General features: G+C 56.6%; 4 protein-coding genes across 6 annotated transcripts; 2 read left to right on the forward strand and 2 right to left on the reverse strand.

The window, feature by feature from the left end:
• Positions 1–5830: 5830 nt before the first annotated feature.
• On the forward strand, positions 5831–10143 carry DNTTIP1 (deoxynucleotidyltransferase terminal interacting protein 1). Of its 3 annotated transcripts, none has more exons than XM_056507277.1 (13): positions 5831–5984; positions 6060–6130; positions 6262–6358; positions 6476–6574; positions 7071–7139; positions 7423–7479; positions 7728–7789; positions 8173–8218; positions 8669–8727; positions 8909–8969; positions 9267–9338; positions 9556–9611; positions 9978–10143. In XM_056507277.1, exons 1-13 carry the CDS (start codon positions 5898–5900, stop codon positions 10114–10116), a joined length of 975 nt encoding a protein of 324 aa, XP_056363252.1. In that variant the 5' UTR covers positions 5831–5897; the 3' UTR covers positions 10117–10143. The 3 variants fall into 3 exon arrangements, with proteins under 3 accessions (XP_056363252.1, XP_056363253.1, XP_056363254.1); XM_056507278.1 differs by having other exon boundaries at positions 5835–5975; XM_056507279.1 differs by lacking the exon at positions 9267–9338 and having other exon boundaries at positions 5835–5984.
• A 150-nt stretch (positions 10144–10293) lies between these two features.
• On the forward strand, positions 10294–12133 carry UBE2C (ubiquitin conjugating enzyme E2 C). The gene is made up of 6 exons (XM_056507281.1): positions 10294–10897; positions 10974–11001; positions 11142–11228; positions 11403–11607; positions 11740–11799; positions 11942–12133. The coding sequence occupies exons 1-6, from the start codon at positions 10797–10799 to the stop codon at positions 11998–12000; spliced, it is 540 nt and encodes a 179-aa protein (XP_056363256.1). The 5' UTR covers positions 10294–10796; the 3' UTR covers positions 12001–12133.
• LOC130261248 (regulator of G-protein signaling 9-binding protein-like) lies at positions 12096–13716 on the reverse strand. The gene is made up of 2 exons (XM_056507280.1): positions 12938–13716; positions 12096–12844 (listed from the first exon to the last, which is right to left on the reverse strand). The coding sequence occupies exons 1-2, from the start codon at positions 13128–13130 to the stop codon at positions 12414–12416; spliced, it is 624 nt and encodes a 207-aa protein (XP_056363255.1). The 5' UTR covers positions 13131–13716; the 3' UTR covers positions 12096–12413.
• Positions 13717–13766: 50 nt separating this feature from the next.
• On the reverse strand, positions 13767–15834 carry TNNC2 (troponin C2, fast skeletal type). The gene is made up of 6 exons (XM_056507282.1): positions 15504–15834; positions 14746–14797; positions 14505–14648; positions 14304–14418; positions 14091–14227; positions 13767–14012 (listed from the first exon to the last, which is right to left on the reverse strand). Exons 1-6 carry the CDS (start codon positions 15504–15506, stop codon positions 13981–13983), a joined length of 483 nt encoding a protein of 160 aa, XP_056363257.1. The 5' UTR covers positions 15507–15834; the 3' UTR covers positions 13767–13980.
• Between the last annotated feature and the right edge of the window lie 215 nt (positions 15835–16049).

Genomic DNA, 16049 nt, shown 5'->3' on the forward strand with positions numbered 1-16049 from the left:
AAAGAATCATCTTCTCCAGGTCATTATGGTCAGGGCTACCCCAAATGTTTCCAATTTCATTCTTCAGGGGATAACAGCTAGTTTTCTAGTCTACACAATGTCAGGGGACAGGGAGACCACATAAATATAACTGCAATCTTTTCTTCTGACTTTTATTTTTTTCCCTTTTCTTCCTGTTTATGCAGCTTCTCAATTTTCAAAGACAACAATACAGCTTCTTTTCAACCTTCTATTTCTCTCTCAGATCTTGTCTCTCTCTGCTATGGTTTTTCCTATCCTAACAGGCAGCTTCTATGCAGATGTGCAATATCTTACAAAAAATCTCTTTGCTCTTTTCATATTTTATACAGTCCCTGGCCACCTTTAGCTATTCTTCCACAGCTTTCCAATCATGCCAGTTTTCATCATGTGGAGCATAAATTTGAAAGAAAATAATTGAGCACATTGCTCCGGATCTTCCCTCAGCCTTGGCATGTTAGTAGCCCACAACACTAAATCTCCTGTAATCCAAGGTCAATTGATATAAGTTAAAATAATTGTTGGCTGCCCATTAATAACAGCACTCACATAAATTGTCCAGATTGGATTGGGGCAGTTGTATATGAAGTAGCAGTGAGCACAGAAAACAAAGCAACAGGAACAGGAACAGACAGTGGAAAATCTTTTTCAGTGGGCATACAGGGAGGAGCAGAGTCTGGGCTAGAATTTACCTTAGGATATCACGTACCACCCCCACTCCTGAGATGCTGCTTTTCCCAAGCTCAGTTGTCCCACACATATCAATAGTCCATCTGCCCTATGTATCAGTCCTGTAATCCATGTTGAAGGCAAATCAAAACAATCTATTTGAAATCCTCTGTGTGGGCCACATTTCTGCAGGTTTTTCCCCAGCACATCAAGTAATATATGGCCATTCCTCCTGGTGTAATATCACTGTGAGCTTTAGAGATCATTAGTAGTGCAGCTATCTTCTCCCAGTCCTGCAGTACCTCAGCTAAGGGCATCTCCTTCTTTATGCCAAGTACATTGTTCACTTTCCCAAAACCCATAAAACTCAAACTTGAAAAAGGCAGGACTTGAACCTCCTTTAGAGATTTGACCCTCAGTACTCAGTCCTTCCTTACTCCGGAGCTCTTGGGTGAAACCACCCACTGCTGTAAATTTGGATATCTGGTGCTTAGAAGAAAAAGGGCAAGTGGCCAAGTGTCCCATTTTGGTTGCCAGGCTGTTAAAGAAATTTTTGACACTAAGCTCTCATGTTCACTAGATACATTTATTGGCACAGTTCAATCATGAAATCTGGTAGCCTGAGCTGGGTGCCACAAAAGAGGAAACCAAAAATCTCTGAAAATCCCAGGGCAATACAATCCCTTACAATCTAAAATCTCCACCCCCCATAATCAGCACCATTTTCACTGCTATTGGAGTGATCATATTCATTGTCATTGGAGTCACCATCTTCACTGCTATTGGAACTGTCACTGTTGATGTCATCATCACCATCATAATTGCTATTGGAATTTTCATCACTGATGCCATCATCACCATCTTCATTGCCATCATCACCATCATCATTGCCATCATCACCATAATCATTGTCATTGTCCTTGCCATCAGAAAGGTCATCTGTATCACCACCATCACCATCTTCATTGCTATTGGAATTGTGACCATCATCACCACCATCATCACCATCGTTGTCACCATGATCATGGTCACTGCCATCACAAAGCTGATTTTTATTACCATCATCACAATCATAGTCATTGGCATTGTTGCCATCATCACCAGTTTCAGTTCTATTGGTCTCATCAGTTTCATTGCTATTGGAGTCACCAGTTTCATGGCTACTGGAGCTGTTGTTGTCATTGTCACCATCACCATCATCATTGCCAGGCACCATGCTGGGCTCTTTCTCAGGCTCAAGGCTCAGAGTGCTTCCCAGCTGCCCTGGTGGTGGCCACCCAGCTGGAGCTACTCCATGGAACTCTAGGAGAGCAGCAAGCAGCAGCATTAGCCCCAGCATGCTAGCCCATCCCAGCCCTCCCACCCACTGCTCCCACCCAGCAGCCCAGTTTACCACAATGCTGTGCTGTGTTCTCCAATGCAGCTTTTCCTGGTGGTTTTCAGGGCTCTGCCTGACCCCTGTTGCCCTCAAGACTAAGATAACTCAGCCCAAGGCCATGCTGGTGCCTCCCAGCTCATGGCTGGTGCCTATGGGGCACCTCCTGGGCACCTCTGCCCTGGGGCCAGCAGCCACACATGGCCCCAGCTGCACTGGGGAGTCAGGAAGAGATGGCACTGTGCCCCAGCTCACTATGGCACTGCAGTGATCCCCACATCACCTGGGTTCTTCCCACCCCACTCCCACCACAGCTTCCCCAGCCCTCGCCAGGCAGCAACCTGGCAGCTGCCAGCACCTGCAAAACACCTGTGATTATATGAAAATAAGGAAAAAATATTCTTAAATATTCTTCCCACCCACTGCTACTTGCCTGCAATGGGTGCTGCCTGGAGCTGCACGCACAGGGTGAGGAGCCCCAGCAGGAGGATGCCTCGTGCCATGCTGATGAAGTCTGTATCCAGGACTGCGCAATTTAAAGGCAATTTAAAGTGCCTTGCAGGCAGCCCGGGTCCAGGAATGGGAGGAGGCAGCTCACAGGTGACTTCAGGAACCTCCCACATTTGCCTCTGTTTACCGAAGAGCCACTCCAGCTCCACCCACAGCCAAGGCAGGAGCAGGATCCAGACTTGGCTGCACTCCACGGAGGATAACACAGGGACTGGAGGACAGAAGAGGAAACCAAGACTGCACACAGGCAGATTCTTCACTGCTGCTCTCAACAGGAATCGATGTTGAGATGAGCTTTATCAACAGCAGTGACCCCAGTGCCGGGCTCTGCCCCAGTGCTGGGATCTTCTGCGGGCAGGAGCCTGTCCTGGCCCTGCCATCCCGGATGGAACAGGAACAGGGCAAGAGCACCTGGCAGCAGCACCAGGAGCTCCCTCCTTCCACATGCAAAATGCCCTTCATTCAAGGCTACTGTTTCACACATGAGATTCTTTGCAGATTTTTGTAAGTCAAATATTCAAGGCTTCATTTGAGCATCAATAGGATAGGATAACTTAAGGACTGGTCTGCCCAGGACACATCAGCACCAAGCACAATAGATTGAAGTTTCTGGATAACAGACTACATTTAAATTTACATCAGTGGAGTGAGTGAAATTAATTTATTTGAGATTGACATTATTACTACAACTGTAAGCTGGCACTTGACAGGAGCAAAGCAAAGTCATGCTCAAAGAGCTTTCCATCAAGATCACATCAAGACAATGCAGGGACAGTGCAAGGGAAGGAGCACAGCTTTGCACAAATCTCTGTAAATCTTTGTGGGAAGAGGGCTCGTGGCAAGAAAAATGCTTTAAGTGCAGGTTTATCCTTCTCCTCCTGCTATGACTCAAGAGGGATGCAATTCCTCCATGAGCCACCCATGTTCACCAGAGATCTGGTGCTCCACACCTCGCAGCTGCCTGGCGGAACCTGACGTTCCAGTGCTTATCGCGCGTTTCTGTGGCTGTTAATCACCCCTGAGCTGGACACCCCAGAGCAGGCAGTGCTGGCCAGCTGGTGTCAGCAGTGCCCACTCCCTTCCACGCACCTGGCAAACCATCTGGAACAACCTGAGGGATTGCAGGAAGGGCTCTTTCCAGCCACAGAAGTGGCACGATGGAGAGCTCAACACTGCGGCTGTCCCCGTGCTTGCCTGGTGGTTCCTCCGTCTGGGAACAACACCATAGTTTTGGCACATTTTTGTTTTAGCAGACCATATTCCTGGAAAATATTTAGGGAACTAATGGAGGAGAATGTCTGACAAGCAAATTGCTCTGATGAAATAAATGCCTGAGGATACTAAGGGTCAGAGGGACTTGTCCAAAGTCTCCCTGAGAATCAAACAGGAACATGGATAATCTCAGCTGTGAACCAGGTGTTCATGTCTGGCAGACATGCACCTACCACAGAGATCCATGGAAAAATTACCATTAAAAACAATGGCCTGAAGGAGACCCAAATAAGGCATCACATCAGTTAAATTTAGGTGATCCCTGACAGATGTTGTTCTGATACACTCTTGAAAAACATCCCTCTCCCTGCAAAAGTGTCACCTCAGTCATTGAGAATTTGTTCCAGGATTTAAGTCTTCTTCTTAATTGGAAAGCTTTTTCAAAGATCTGATCTCAGTCTCTCTTGATTCCAATAAACACAAGGAACAATTTGTCCATCAAGGTGGGTACAGAGTGCAAGCCTGTCTCACAGATTAACAGCATCACTCTCCTCACCTTTCCATGGGGGTTTCTACAGCCACAGTTGTTCTTCCTTTCCTCTAGGCAATGTCCAGTTTTTGTTGCTGACAACTTGGACCAACCAAAAAAAATGCACAAGCCCAGTGTTGGTGATAATGAAGTTGTGCTGATGTTGATGGTGACTTGGTTGGCCCCACATCCGCCACTGGGTTTGTCTAACAGCCCAAAGCTTACCCCGGGCTGGTGCAGCCCTGGCCAAAGCAGCAGGGAGGGGACAAAGGCAGCAGCTTTTTCCAGCATGTGAGCCCATCCTTGAGTCAGCAGCCTCTGCTCCCACAGGAACTCCAGGCTTCCATGGGAGCCCAGCGTGGTCACTGCTGAGCCGACAGCTACAGCAGGAGTCCCACTGAGGGGACACAGCCACAGGCTGCAGTGACAGGTGCTGAGACACCAGCACAACATCCTCTGGAGGTACCAGCACAGCCCCCACAGAATTGGTCACAGAACCACAGAATGATTTAGGTTGGAAAAGACCTCTGAGATCATCAAATGCAATCTTTGACCGATCACCACCTTGTCAACATGATCATGGCTCCAAGTGCCACATGCACTCATCCCTTTAACACAAATGAAACAAGACGGAGCATCTGGCAAAGCTGGTGGGAAGCAGATCCCACTTTTCCCCGCAGCATGGCTGAGGAATGTCCCACTGGCTCATAGGACAGGGACAGTACTTGGAGATGGCTGCTGGAGCATATCCCTGCTCTGCACAGCAAGACCCACCCTGCACTCTGGCAAATCCCCTTCACTTGGTTTCTCCCATTGAATCATCTTGGAATGAGGAAGAAGGTTACCAGCAAAATAGTAAATGGATTATCAATGCAAATTGTTATCCAACTGATTCAACAGAAAAATTTCTCTTTGACGGCATGGGGTGAGATTAGAAAAGTTTTTTTAACAATTCTGCACACATCAGACAAGGAAATGCTGTTACGGGATGTTTGCTCAGAGAAGCAATGAGATTTCAGGAAGAGGGTTATACGACGAAACAGAGATCATGGAAATTTATACGTGTATCACACAGATCATGGAAAGACTGGCATTCCCACTCCAGCTGCAGGTACTCGGGTCTCAGGGTCAGAGGCCACCCGCGACAGGTCCTCCTCTGGGTGGGACAGGGTGAGTTTATTACTTTGGGACTCAGTGTGCCCTGCCTCGCCCTCCGGCACTGCTCAACCCGGCGGGCTGCGGCTAGCGCTCCGGCGGCACCTCCAGGGCGGGCACGGTGTGAGCCCGGGGCTCCCCGAACACACACCGGGTGTTCCCCGGGGCTCCTAGAGGACATAGCGGGTGTTCCCCGGGGCTCCCCGAGCACACACCGGGTGTCACACCGGGGCTCCCCGACCACACACCGGGTGTTCCCTCAGCGCTCCCCGAGCACGCACCGGGTGACCCCCAGCCCTCCCTGCTCGCTCCCGCCGCGGGCCCGGCCCGGCCCCGCTGCCCGGTACCGTCACTTCCGTCGGGGCCCGATGATGCAGCCGCGGGATCCCCGCGCATCCGGCGCCTCGCACCGCGGCCGGGAGCGGGGCCATGGGCGCCGCCCGCGATGCGGAGCAGCAGCCGGGGCCGCCCGGCGAGGAGGGCCCGGGTGAGGCCGAGGAGCAGCTGGTAAGCACGGTGAGGAGCGGGCCGGGCCGAGCCGGGCGGGCTGCGGGCGGCGGCGGGGCCGCGGCTGACGCGTGTGTCCCGCAGAGCCCCTGGAACATCATGATCAAGCACCGGCAGGTGCAGCGGCGCGGGCGGCGCTCCCAGATGACCACCAGGTACGGCGGGACCAGGACGGGCGGGCAGGGCACGTGGTGGGTGGAGCAGCGAGACCGGGATGGGCACCGGATCGTGTTAGACCGGGCCGGGGCAGAGGCTCCGTGCCCCCTCCTGACCCCTCCACCCGCAGCTTCACGGACCCCAGCGTGTCCATGGACCTGCTGCGCGCTGTGCTGCAGCCCAGCATCAACGAGGAGATCCAGGGCATCTTCAACAAGTACATGAAGGTGGGCAGCAGCAGGGGCCTGGGGACAGCTCGGCTGCCAGCGAGGCCATCTCGCCTCTCTGTAGGAGCTGAGCCCACCTGTGCAGGCTGTCACCCTCTCCTGCCTTTGCCTCTCCAGTTTTTTCAGAGAGCAGCAGTCAACGTGCGTGATAACGTTGGGGAGGAGGTGGACCCCGAGCAGCTCATCCAGGAGACCTGTAGGAGCTGCCTGGAGCAGGTGGGTGCTGGTGAGGCGTTTCTTGGGTGCCTAGCCAAGCAAAGCAGCCTGGCTAGAATATGTCCCTCTTAACAGCTTTGCTGTCGCTGTGAGGGGACATCCTCAGCCCTTGTGTGACTGCTGTGTTGGGATTTATTCTCACTGGGAAGAAGGCAGCAGTCATGGCTGGGCAGCTCATGCTGCTTCTTCTCACTGCTGCTGTAGGAGCATTGCACACTGCTGGAGTCCCACAGAAATTGGCCCCCAGCACCTGTCAAAGGTCCTGGCAGGGTAGGGCAGGATTTTTTCCTTTCACATCTTGCTTATCTGCCAATTCACCAGAGTTTATCGTGTTCAGATTGTGCTTTTGTATCTGGCTGTCTGTGGAAGCATAGCCTGGTAGCATTCCAAAAGCAAAGCTGTTGCAAGGTTTTTAGGTAGATATTTAGAGGTGGGGGTTGCTTACAGGGCCCTCTCTCAGCCCAGAATCCATGGAACCTTTTTTGTCTTCCTGCAGGCCAAACTGTTGTTTTCCGATGGTAAAAAGGTGGTTCCCAGGTTGCCTCATGAGCAGGCAGTGCCAAAGGTAATTGTTGTGATTGTACACAGAGGTTTAAATGACCTGTGAGAGCTGGGAGAAGAAAAGTTGGGATCACTTTGTTCTCTGGCTCTTCTTAGCTGCCTGTGCAGTAGTGCAGAGGCAGAGAGGGGGATGTTTGGCTTGAAGGGAATATAGGGCAAGGAGAACCCCAAGTGCAGGTGCTGCTTGTTGCAGTTCAGTGCTGTTCACAGAGGTAGGCTGGGGTCAGCGTTCACCTGGCCAGATAGGGAGAAGAGCCCTGCTCATCCCAGTGCCCTTCCTCTTCCAGCGTGCCCGACAGATGGATGAGGAGCTGAGCCGTCGAGGGAGCCCCATTCCAAAAAAGGTAAGATGGTTTTCCCTACTCAAGATTTTATGTTTTAGGAAGCCTGGCCCTCCTTCGTGGCTATTCCCACAGTGTGAGTGCATGGAGGTGCACAGGCAGCTTTTTTGAGGTGGTGGAGGTGCTCACTCTAGTGCCATGCAGTGTTTCTGCCTGTGACAAAAGAAGCAGCTTCCCTGGGAAAGGGAGGGTTGCTGAGAGGGTTCCCTCAGCCAGCACAGCTGAGTCACAGAAGGATTTCTTCCCTCCAGAGGAAGGGGCGTCCCCCAGGACAGAGCCTGTCAAATGACCGCGGAGTCTCAGGCATGGCAGCGTGAGTACAAACCCTGAGCTAGAGCCCTTGTTTTGGGAGGGCAGGGGGAATGAGGCTGCCTGTGGGGAGCACAGAAACCCCACTGGCTCCTCCCCTGCAGAGAGGTGATGGGAGTTCTCCTACGGGCAGAAGGGGTTTTAAGCAGGTCCAAAGGGATGAAAAGTCCAGATCCAGAGTGAGTGGTGAGACACAGGGGTGGTGGGATCTGCGCTGCCAGGAGATGAGAATGTGCAGCAAAGCTGAGGGTCCAAAGCTGGGTTGTGGGGGAATGGAGGTTGTGAAAAAGGGTGGATCTGGAAGGGCTTGGGCTGAGTCCCTGCTGCTGGTGGTGACTAAGCTGATCCCACTGGGACTCATTCTTACTGTATTTTCCTTCCCCTCAGGTGGAAGCTCAAAGTCTCTGAGTCTGTGAAAAGGGATGGACCGAAGGTATTAGCTGTCCGACACTGCTGGGCTCCTTCTCTCCTCCCCTTGGCTCCCACTAGCAGAGCCCTGCAGCTGCAGGAGCACAGGACAGCGTGGGCTGTGGTCTGCCCTGATGGGGCCCTGGGCAGGGGTGGAGCAAGAAGAGGAAGCGAAGTGCCCGGAGGCCTTTGCTGGTCTCCCCAGGCACCATAGTCTGTAGCCTCAGTGTGAGACCTGAGGAGACCAGGAGTAGCCAGGAGAATCCCACAAGTGTTTCCCACGAGGGAACCTCTTAGATCAGCCCAGGTGGAATGTAACATCCCTCCCCTGTGGAAGGCTGGAGGTCTATGGCCAGCTCACTCCCTCCCAGTCTGGAGGCAGCTCCAAGGTTCCCTGTCAGAGAGCCGAGGCTTGTGGAGCATGGCCAGCCGCAACTTCATTTCTAATGTTGCCCCTTTTCCAATTGCTCTGTAGTGGGATCCATCCCGACTGACTGAAACCACAACCTTTGTGCTGGGATCTCGAGCAAACAAGTAAGGAATGGCCCTCTTGGTGGAGGGTGGTGTCCCCAGGCAGGAGCCCGTGACACTCCTCCCGTCACTTCGCTTCTCTGCCTCAAAAGCAGTAGGAAGGGCCTGGGGAGGAGAGGGGTGTCCCTGTGCCACTGCAGCTGTCCTCCCCACAGTCCTAACGCCCCTCATCTTCCTATTGCAGAGCTCTCGGGATGGGAGGAACAAGAGGGCGACTCTACATCAAGCATCCCCATCTCTTTAAGGTCAGGTGCCACAGCCTGATGGTTTCCCATGGGAAGTGGGAGTGTGTGTTTCAGCTCCCCTGTTTACTTCCTCCCCCATGCCCTTGTTTGTTATATTAGAGCACGTTCCCAAGGTCTGGCTAGCACACAGAACACAAGCCAATGGTGTTGTGTGCCTGCCAAGGCAGCAGGTTTGCCGGAGCCAGGGCTGAGGCTGGAGCAGGGCAGGCGGAGCGGGGGCCAGAGTTGCGCAGGAGGGGGATTTTAGGGGTGGGTCTGTCGCCCGTTCTCAGCTCGGTCCTTGCTGCTTTGTTGCAGTACGCAGCCGACCCGCAGGATAAGCACTGGCTGACAGAGCAGCAGCACATGAGGGCCATCGGGGGCAAGATGGTGAGTACAGCCTGGCACAGGGCCAGGCTGCGGTGGCAGGAGGATAGGCAGGGCATGAGAACACAGTGCTGCCGAGGTCCATCCCCAGCCCACAGGACTGGGGTGTGGGCCAGGAGGCACAGCTGGCTCCCACGGGGGCTGTGGTGGCTGGAGGGTGTGGCCCTGCTCTGGCTGCCCCTCACGGGTGTCCTGAGCTGTCCCCTGCCTTGTGCCACAGGCCTACCTCCTCATCGAAGAGGACATTCGGGATTTAGCCGCCAGTGAGGATTACAGGTGAGGACCAAAGTAGACATTCTGAAGGTGCTGCTATGCCTAGGGCTGCTTCCCTGGGGCCCCCCACCATGTCCCCCCTTACTGCTGCATTGCAGGAGCATCCTGTGCTGGAGGGACTCTCTCTGTGACGGTGTGGGGCTTGGTTAATGGGTGGGGTTTGGTACCCAGGGGTCCATGTTGGGCAACTAAGGTTTGGACTTGATGTTGGTTGGGGGGTTCACGGTAGGTTTGGGCTCAGTGCTGATTGAGATCCCAGATGTTTTTGGTGGGTCAGGGCTTGGTACTGATGGGTACCAGGGGACATGGTGGGTTTGGGGCCAGCAATGGGTGCTGGAGTCCCTCCATCTCCGCCTCCTTCCTCCCCAGGGACTCTGTTGATCTGCGGCTGGAAGAGCTGAAACCCTTCATCCCACCAGCCTGGATGACCGAGAAGATGCAGAAGCACATGGAGACGCTTCGCCGCGGGGGGGACGTGCCACCCCCCGAGGAGCCACCCGAACCTTGATACCCCCTAATAAAGCCGCTTCGTTCCCACCTCGCTGCTCCTGGGTCCGGCTGTCTCTGGCCATTTAAGGGCGCCGGGACCCGCGGTTCCGGCCCCGCGGGGCGCTGACCAATCACAGCGCGGTGCGTCAGCAGCCGGAGGGCAATCAGCAGCCGCTGGCCGTTACCGTGGGAGCTGCATCCTCGGCGGGCGGTGGTTGGCCAGCTCGAACGGGGCTGCGCGCTGATTGGTGGAGGGGCCGCACGCGGAAATATTCAAACGGGGCGCGGAGCAGGCGGGGCGAGCGTACCGGAGAGTGTCCGGGATCGGGGCTGTGACTGAGCCGCTCCTGCACCGGAGAACGCATCGGGACCGAGCCGCTTTTGCACCGGGGAAAGGCTCGTGACCGAGCCTCTCCTGAACGGGAGAGCGTCTGGAACAGGGCTTGGGATCGGGCCACCGCCGCTACACGGGAGAGCCCCAAGCACCGCCGTTCGGCGCTGGGGAGCCCCGACCAGTGCTTGACACCGGCAGAGCCGCAGAGGGGCCCGAGTCCTGCCCCGAGCGGGACTGCGGGAGGGAGGAAAGGAGCAGCGCGGCCCGGTGCGACGCCGCCCGGGAGCGGGAGCCGCGTCCAGCCGGTGACCCGCCGGCAGCGGCGGCCGGAGGCCGGTGTGCCTGTCCGTGACCCAGGAGCCGCAATGGCCTCGCAGAACGCCGACCCCGCCGCCGTATCCAGCGCAGCCGCCCGCAAAGCAGCCGAGACCGGGGCCACGGCGGCCCGAGGAGCGGTGGGGAAGAGGTGAGCGGGGCCAGGGCCGGGGCTCAGGGCGGGGGTGCCCCGGTGAGCCGGCCGGTAACGTGCGCTTTCCCCGCAGGCTGCAGCAAGAACTGATGGCGCTGATGGTGAGTGGGGCCCCGCAGACGGGTCGGGGTTTGGGGATCCTGGGACCAAGCTGGGGGCTGGGAGTCCCAAAGGCATCTGAGGCTGAACTGGGGGGGGGGGGCGGGTAGCCTGGACTGCCCTGACGCGCTGTGCCCCGCAGATGTCCGGTGACAAAGGCATTTCTGCCTTCCCCGAGTCCGACAACCTCTTCAAGTGGATCGGTACCATTGACGGCGCCGCCGGGACGGTAAGAGGCCAGATCCCGGTCTGGGGAAGGCCCTGACCCTGCCCCGCCTTCCTCCCTTTAGCTGAGGGTGGTACTAGTCCTCCTCTGCCCCTTCCTCTTTTTCCCCGAGGCTTTCCCGGACCTCTAGGGTTATAGCCCCCCCTGACTCCTGTCCCCCTCGACTCCCACCCCCAGGCCTACGAGGAGCTGCGGTACAAGCTGTCGCTGGAGTTCCCTAGCGGGTATCCCTACACAGCACCCACCGTGCGCTTCCTGACCCCCTGCTACCACCCCAACGTCGACACCCAGGGCAACATCTGCCTCGACATCCTCAAGGAAAAGTGGTCAGCGCTGTATGATGTCCGCACCATCCTGCTCTCCATACAGAGCCTGCTGGCAGGTGGGTCTTGTGGATAAACCGCTGTGGAGTGAAGTGCTGGGGGAAGGGGTGGTGGTGGGGATCTCCAAGCCAGATCAGGGCTCAAGGGTTTCCAGGTAACCCCCAACCAGCTAACCCAGCCCCTGTTTCCAGAGCCGAATATCGACAGCCCTCTGAACACACATGCTGCCGAGCTCTGGAAGAACCAAGTTGGTGAGTGCCTGAAGCCAGAACCCTCCTGCCCCCTCCGCAGTGGGATGGGCAGCAGCACAGCCCCCAGTGCCTGTCTGGCCCCCCAGCTGCCCTGGCCACTGCCTCAGGACCCTTGGCATCATATTCTCCCCTCTCTCCTTAGCCTACAAGAAGTATGTGCAGGAGACGTACAACAAGCAGACCAAGAGCCAGGAGACCTGACCATCACCACTGTCCCCCAACATACCCACTCCCTCCCAGCTGTCCCCTGCGTTCTGTATCATAGGCTGTTTTTAAATTAATGTCACAGTCCGAGCCACGGTTAATGTATAAATAAATGCATGTTTATAACTTCTGCAGGGGATTCTGTAGCAACTCTGGCATGCTCTCAGTGCCCAGAGGCTCCTCTGCAAGTGTGGGCAGGGAGGGTGAAAGGGACACTTACCCCTGTGGGGTAACAGGAGCTCTATCAATATTTGGGGGCCTGGAGTGGATCCCTTCCTTCTGCAGGGTGGGAGCAGCCCACTCCATCACCTGCAAAGGCAAGGGCTGAGGACTGTAGGGGTAAATAGGGCCTCTGTCCCCTGCTCTGTGACCAGGGTGCCACCTCTGCTGCTATCTCCTGCCCCCCTAGCTCACAGCACCCCACAGCAGTGCCCAGAACAGGGGCCTCCCCAGGCCGTTCTCTCTGTAGTGCCGCTTGTCTCTGGCTGTGTAGTCTCTGTGGCTTCCACTGTCCATGGTGGAATGTTGGCTCCGCTCTCCATTTCTGCCAAGGTCGCCCTCACCTGCTCGATCTCTTCCTCCAAGCACTGGGTGGTTGGGAGCTGTGTGGGCCCCCCTCCTCGCCGGCTGGGCAGCCCCCAGCCCCTCAGCCCAGTATGCAGTGGGGCAACATCACCCCCTTGCATAGAGAAGAGCTTACAGAGGTGCTGGGCTCTGCACAGGTCCTGCAGGAAGAGCTCCAGGGCGGAGAGGAAGAGCACCCACAGCCACTCCAGCTCCTGCCGCTCCAGCGGGCTCGCCGGGCTCTGCCGCAGCCCCGCCAGCAGCACCTGCCGCAGCCCTGCGGGACAGGCATGCTGAGCCCCTCATTGGCCCCAGTGAGGCTGCAGAGGTTCCCCGTGGCTGCTGCCCGGTCCAGCAGCTCCCTCCTTACCCATGCTGAGCTCACGGGCCTCTGTGCTCCTCCTGCGGCGCTCCTCACGCAACCGAGGGCTGTCAGCGCTCCCCCCGAGCTGCAGCACCAGCTGCCGGTGTCCAGCCGTGGCCTTGCAGAGGGCAGCCTGGGCTGTGGCACACGCTCCCACTGCACCCCGCCCACGGCACGCATCCCTTCTGTCCGGTGCCATAACATCCCGTGAAAACGGCCGGGTCAGGATGCCCTCGGTGGTCGCTGGCTCTCCAGGGGGCTCAGCTGCTGCTGTGCTGTGGTATGTGACCAGCTCTGAGCTCTGTCGTTCCAGTGATCCCACCCACCTTGGCTGGGGACTGTACCCCGCCTTATCTCCCCCGCTGTGCTCCACCCCAGCTGGTCCCCAGGGAGCTGTGATGCCCAGGGAACTGGCACAGCTTCTTCAGAGAGACCCAGAGACAAGTGTCACCTTTCCCCTATAGGGAGGGGGCTGTTCCTGCTCTTCCACCTTATAGCCAGGTCCTCTGGGTGGGAGATGTGGGTCCCAGTGTGGGGCAGGCAGTGGTGGCTCTCTAGAATCCCTGTGGTCCCACAGCCCTGTCCTAGAGCAGGACCCTTGGGGCCAGGGTCATGCTCCCTCACTCTCCAGCATGTGAACGAGCTGCTCTGCACGGAAACTCTGAGCTCAGCACTGGCGCCCGCCCAAGAGTCCGTGGGAACCACAACTCTGGGCTGCCCCTGCAGCACTGCCCTGTGGTGTGAGCCCGCCCACGTTCCCTCCCTGGGGAGCCGAGCAGGGACATGCTGCCACAGCCCCCTCCCCATGCACCCCCAGTGAAATCCTGCACCAAGCTCAAGCCTTTCCTCTTTAATTGAGGCTCGAATCAAAGCCACAGGTGACAGATGGGAGGAAAAGCTCAGCCGCCGGTGGTGAGAAGAGACCGGGACCCTGGCACAGAGCAAGGTCCCAGCCAGTGCTGAGGGCCAGATGCTGTGGAGCTGCTGCTCCCTGGACAGCAGGGGAGCAGGGCTGGGTGCAGCAGCTGGCCCGAGGAATGTCTGGTCCTTTACTGCACACCCTCCATCATCTTCAGGAACTCTGCAAGAAAGCAGCAGCCTCAGGCCATGGCCCTGCCTGGGAGCACAATGTGGGTGCTTGGCTGGGGCCATTGCTTACCATCAAAGTCAATGCGACCATCATTGTTCTTGTCTGAGTCCTTCATCATGTCCTCTATGTCCTCATCAGTGACAGGCTCTCCGGTGGCTCTCAGGATCTCACCCAGCTCCTCAATGTCAATGAACCCATCCGCATTCCTGCAGGAGGGTGAGGAAGGGATGGGACCTCGCTTGGCCCCACAGACAAGATAGGCCACTTCACCCCCACACTCACCGGTCAAAGATGCGGAAGCAGTTGGCCAGCTCCTCCTCAGATTTGCCTTTGGCATCCTCTTTCATCTGGCGCACCATCATGACCAGGAACTCCTCAAAGTCGATGGTGCCGCTGCCTGTGGGGAGGAAGCCAAGCGTGAGTCAGGCTGCCTGCCCAGGGTCCAGTACCCACCCCTGCCACCCACCACCAAGGGCTGCTCACCATCCTCGTCCACCTCCTCAATGATGGCATCCAACTCCTCTTTGGTGGGGTTCTGGCCCAGCATTCTCATCACCGTCCCCAGCTCCTTGGTGCTGATGTCTCCACCGCCATCAGCATCAAACATGTCGAAGGCGGCTTTGAACTCTGTGGAGAGACAGGTTAGGTCTCTGTGCAGTGGGGCAAAGCCAGGCCTTTCACCATGGCCATGTCTGGCCCCTGTCCCTGCTGTCCCCATACTCACCCGCAATCATCTCCTCACTGAGGAAGGCACGGGCCTCTGCCTGCTGGTCCGTCTGCAAGGCAAGGGAGAGGGGTCACCGTGCCACCCATGTCAGGCCAGAGCCCCCTCACACAGCATGGCCCAACTGGCTGTGTAAAGAGCCTCTGCCCTGCTGCAGGAAAATCCTGTGCTGACATGAGCCACAGACACCAGCAACCCTAACAGTTTCAATGCTTTCCAGGCATCTATGAACATGATGGCCTGCAGGGAGCTGCCTGCCCAAGTCCCCCACTGTCTAGGGGGCTCCATTGTGCAAGGGTCATGGTCCCTGTGTACAGCCTTGGCATTTTGAGCATGCAGTGCTATTTTTGGGATCTCCTCAGTTCCCCTTGTAGGGACTGCTGGGGCTATAATCGTGGCACCTGTCAACCCCGATCGAGTTTCTCCTGGAGGCGAAGGCCGGCCATGAAGCCAGCAGAATGACCCAGCACTCGACTTTCAGCCACCCCTTGCCACCACAGCCTCTGTACAGCCCTGAGTTTCAAGCAGGGGTGAGATGGTGTCCTCGGGCACTTGCACCCCCTCAGCAGCCACATGGTCACCCTCAGATCTGTCCTGTGGGGAGCCTGTACCATCCCAATGCTTCCCTGCCCTCACTGCCAGGGTCAGCACTGGGGACCATACTGCCCTTGGCAGAGGTACCTCCACAGCCCAGATCCCCCTCATGCCTCCTGCCCAGTCAGGTCTTGTCCTGGCACACAGCACACAGAAGCACTTACCATCTTGGGAGTTTATGGTGCTTCCCACCCCCAGAAAATCACCAGCTTCTGCAGCAGGACCTCCCAGAAGCTTCGTGGTGCCCCTGGCACCCCAATTTGTAGTGTCTCCTCTGTGGGATGTGTCTCTAGCTACTGCCCCCTGGCCCCCTCAGCCTATCAGCGCTCCGGCAGCACTCAGCCCCTTCTCACTGGCAACTGGTGCCTTTACCTAATTTAGCCAAAGCTTTATTGGCCAAGGGCTGGGATTAACGTGGGGATGAGGCTGGGATGGAAATTCAAGCCCTTCAGGAGGGGGACCGAAGCTGTGGCAGCAGCGCAGCTCTGCCCACCCCCAACACCCCCATCCAAGGCAACTCAGTACTGAGTGGGTTAAAAATAGCCCTGGAGCCGTCAGAATCACCTGGGTAAGGGGCACAGGGTCCCCCCTGCACAAGGGGCATGGGCTATCACCCATTGGCCCCTGAAAACACAGCCCTTCCTGGGACAAGTTCCCAATACCAAGCTGATTTTTCCCAGTGTAGCATCCCCCCCTGCATCCCCATTTTC

Source organism: Oenanthe melanoleuca, chromosome 20 (assembly GCF_029582105.1).
Source record: "Oenanthe melanoleuca isolate GR-GAL-2019-014 chromosome 20, OMel1.0, whole genome shotgun sequence".
Classification (NCBI taxonomy): Eukaryota; Metazoa; Chordata; class Aves; order Passeriformes; family Muscicapidae; genus Oenanthe; species Oenanthe melanoleuca.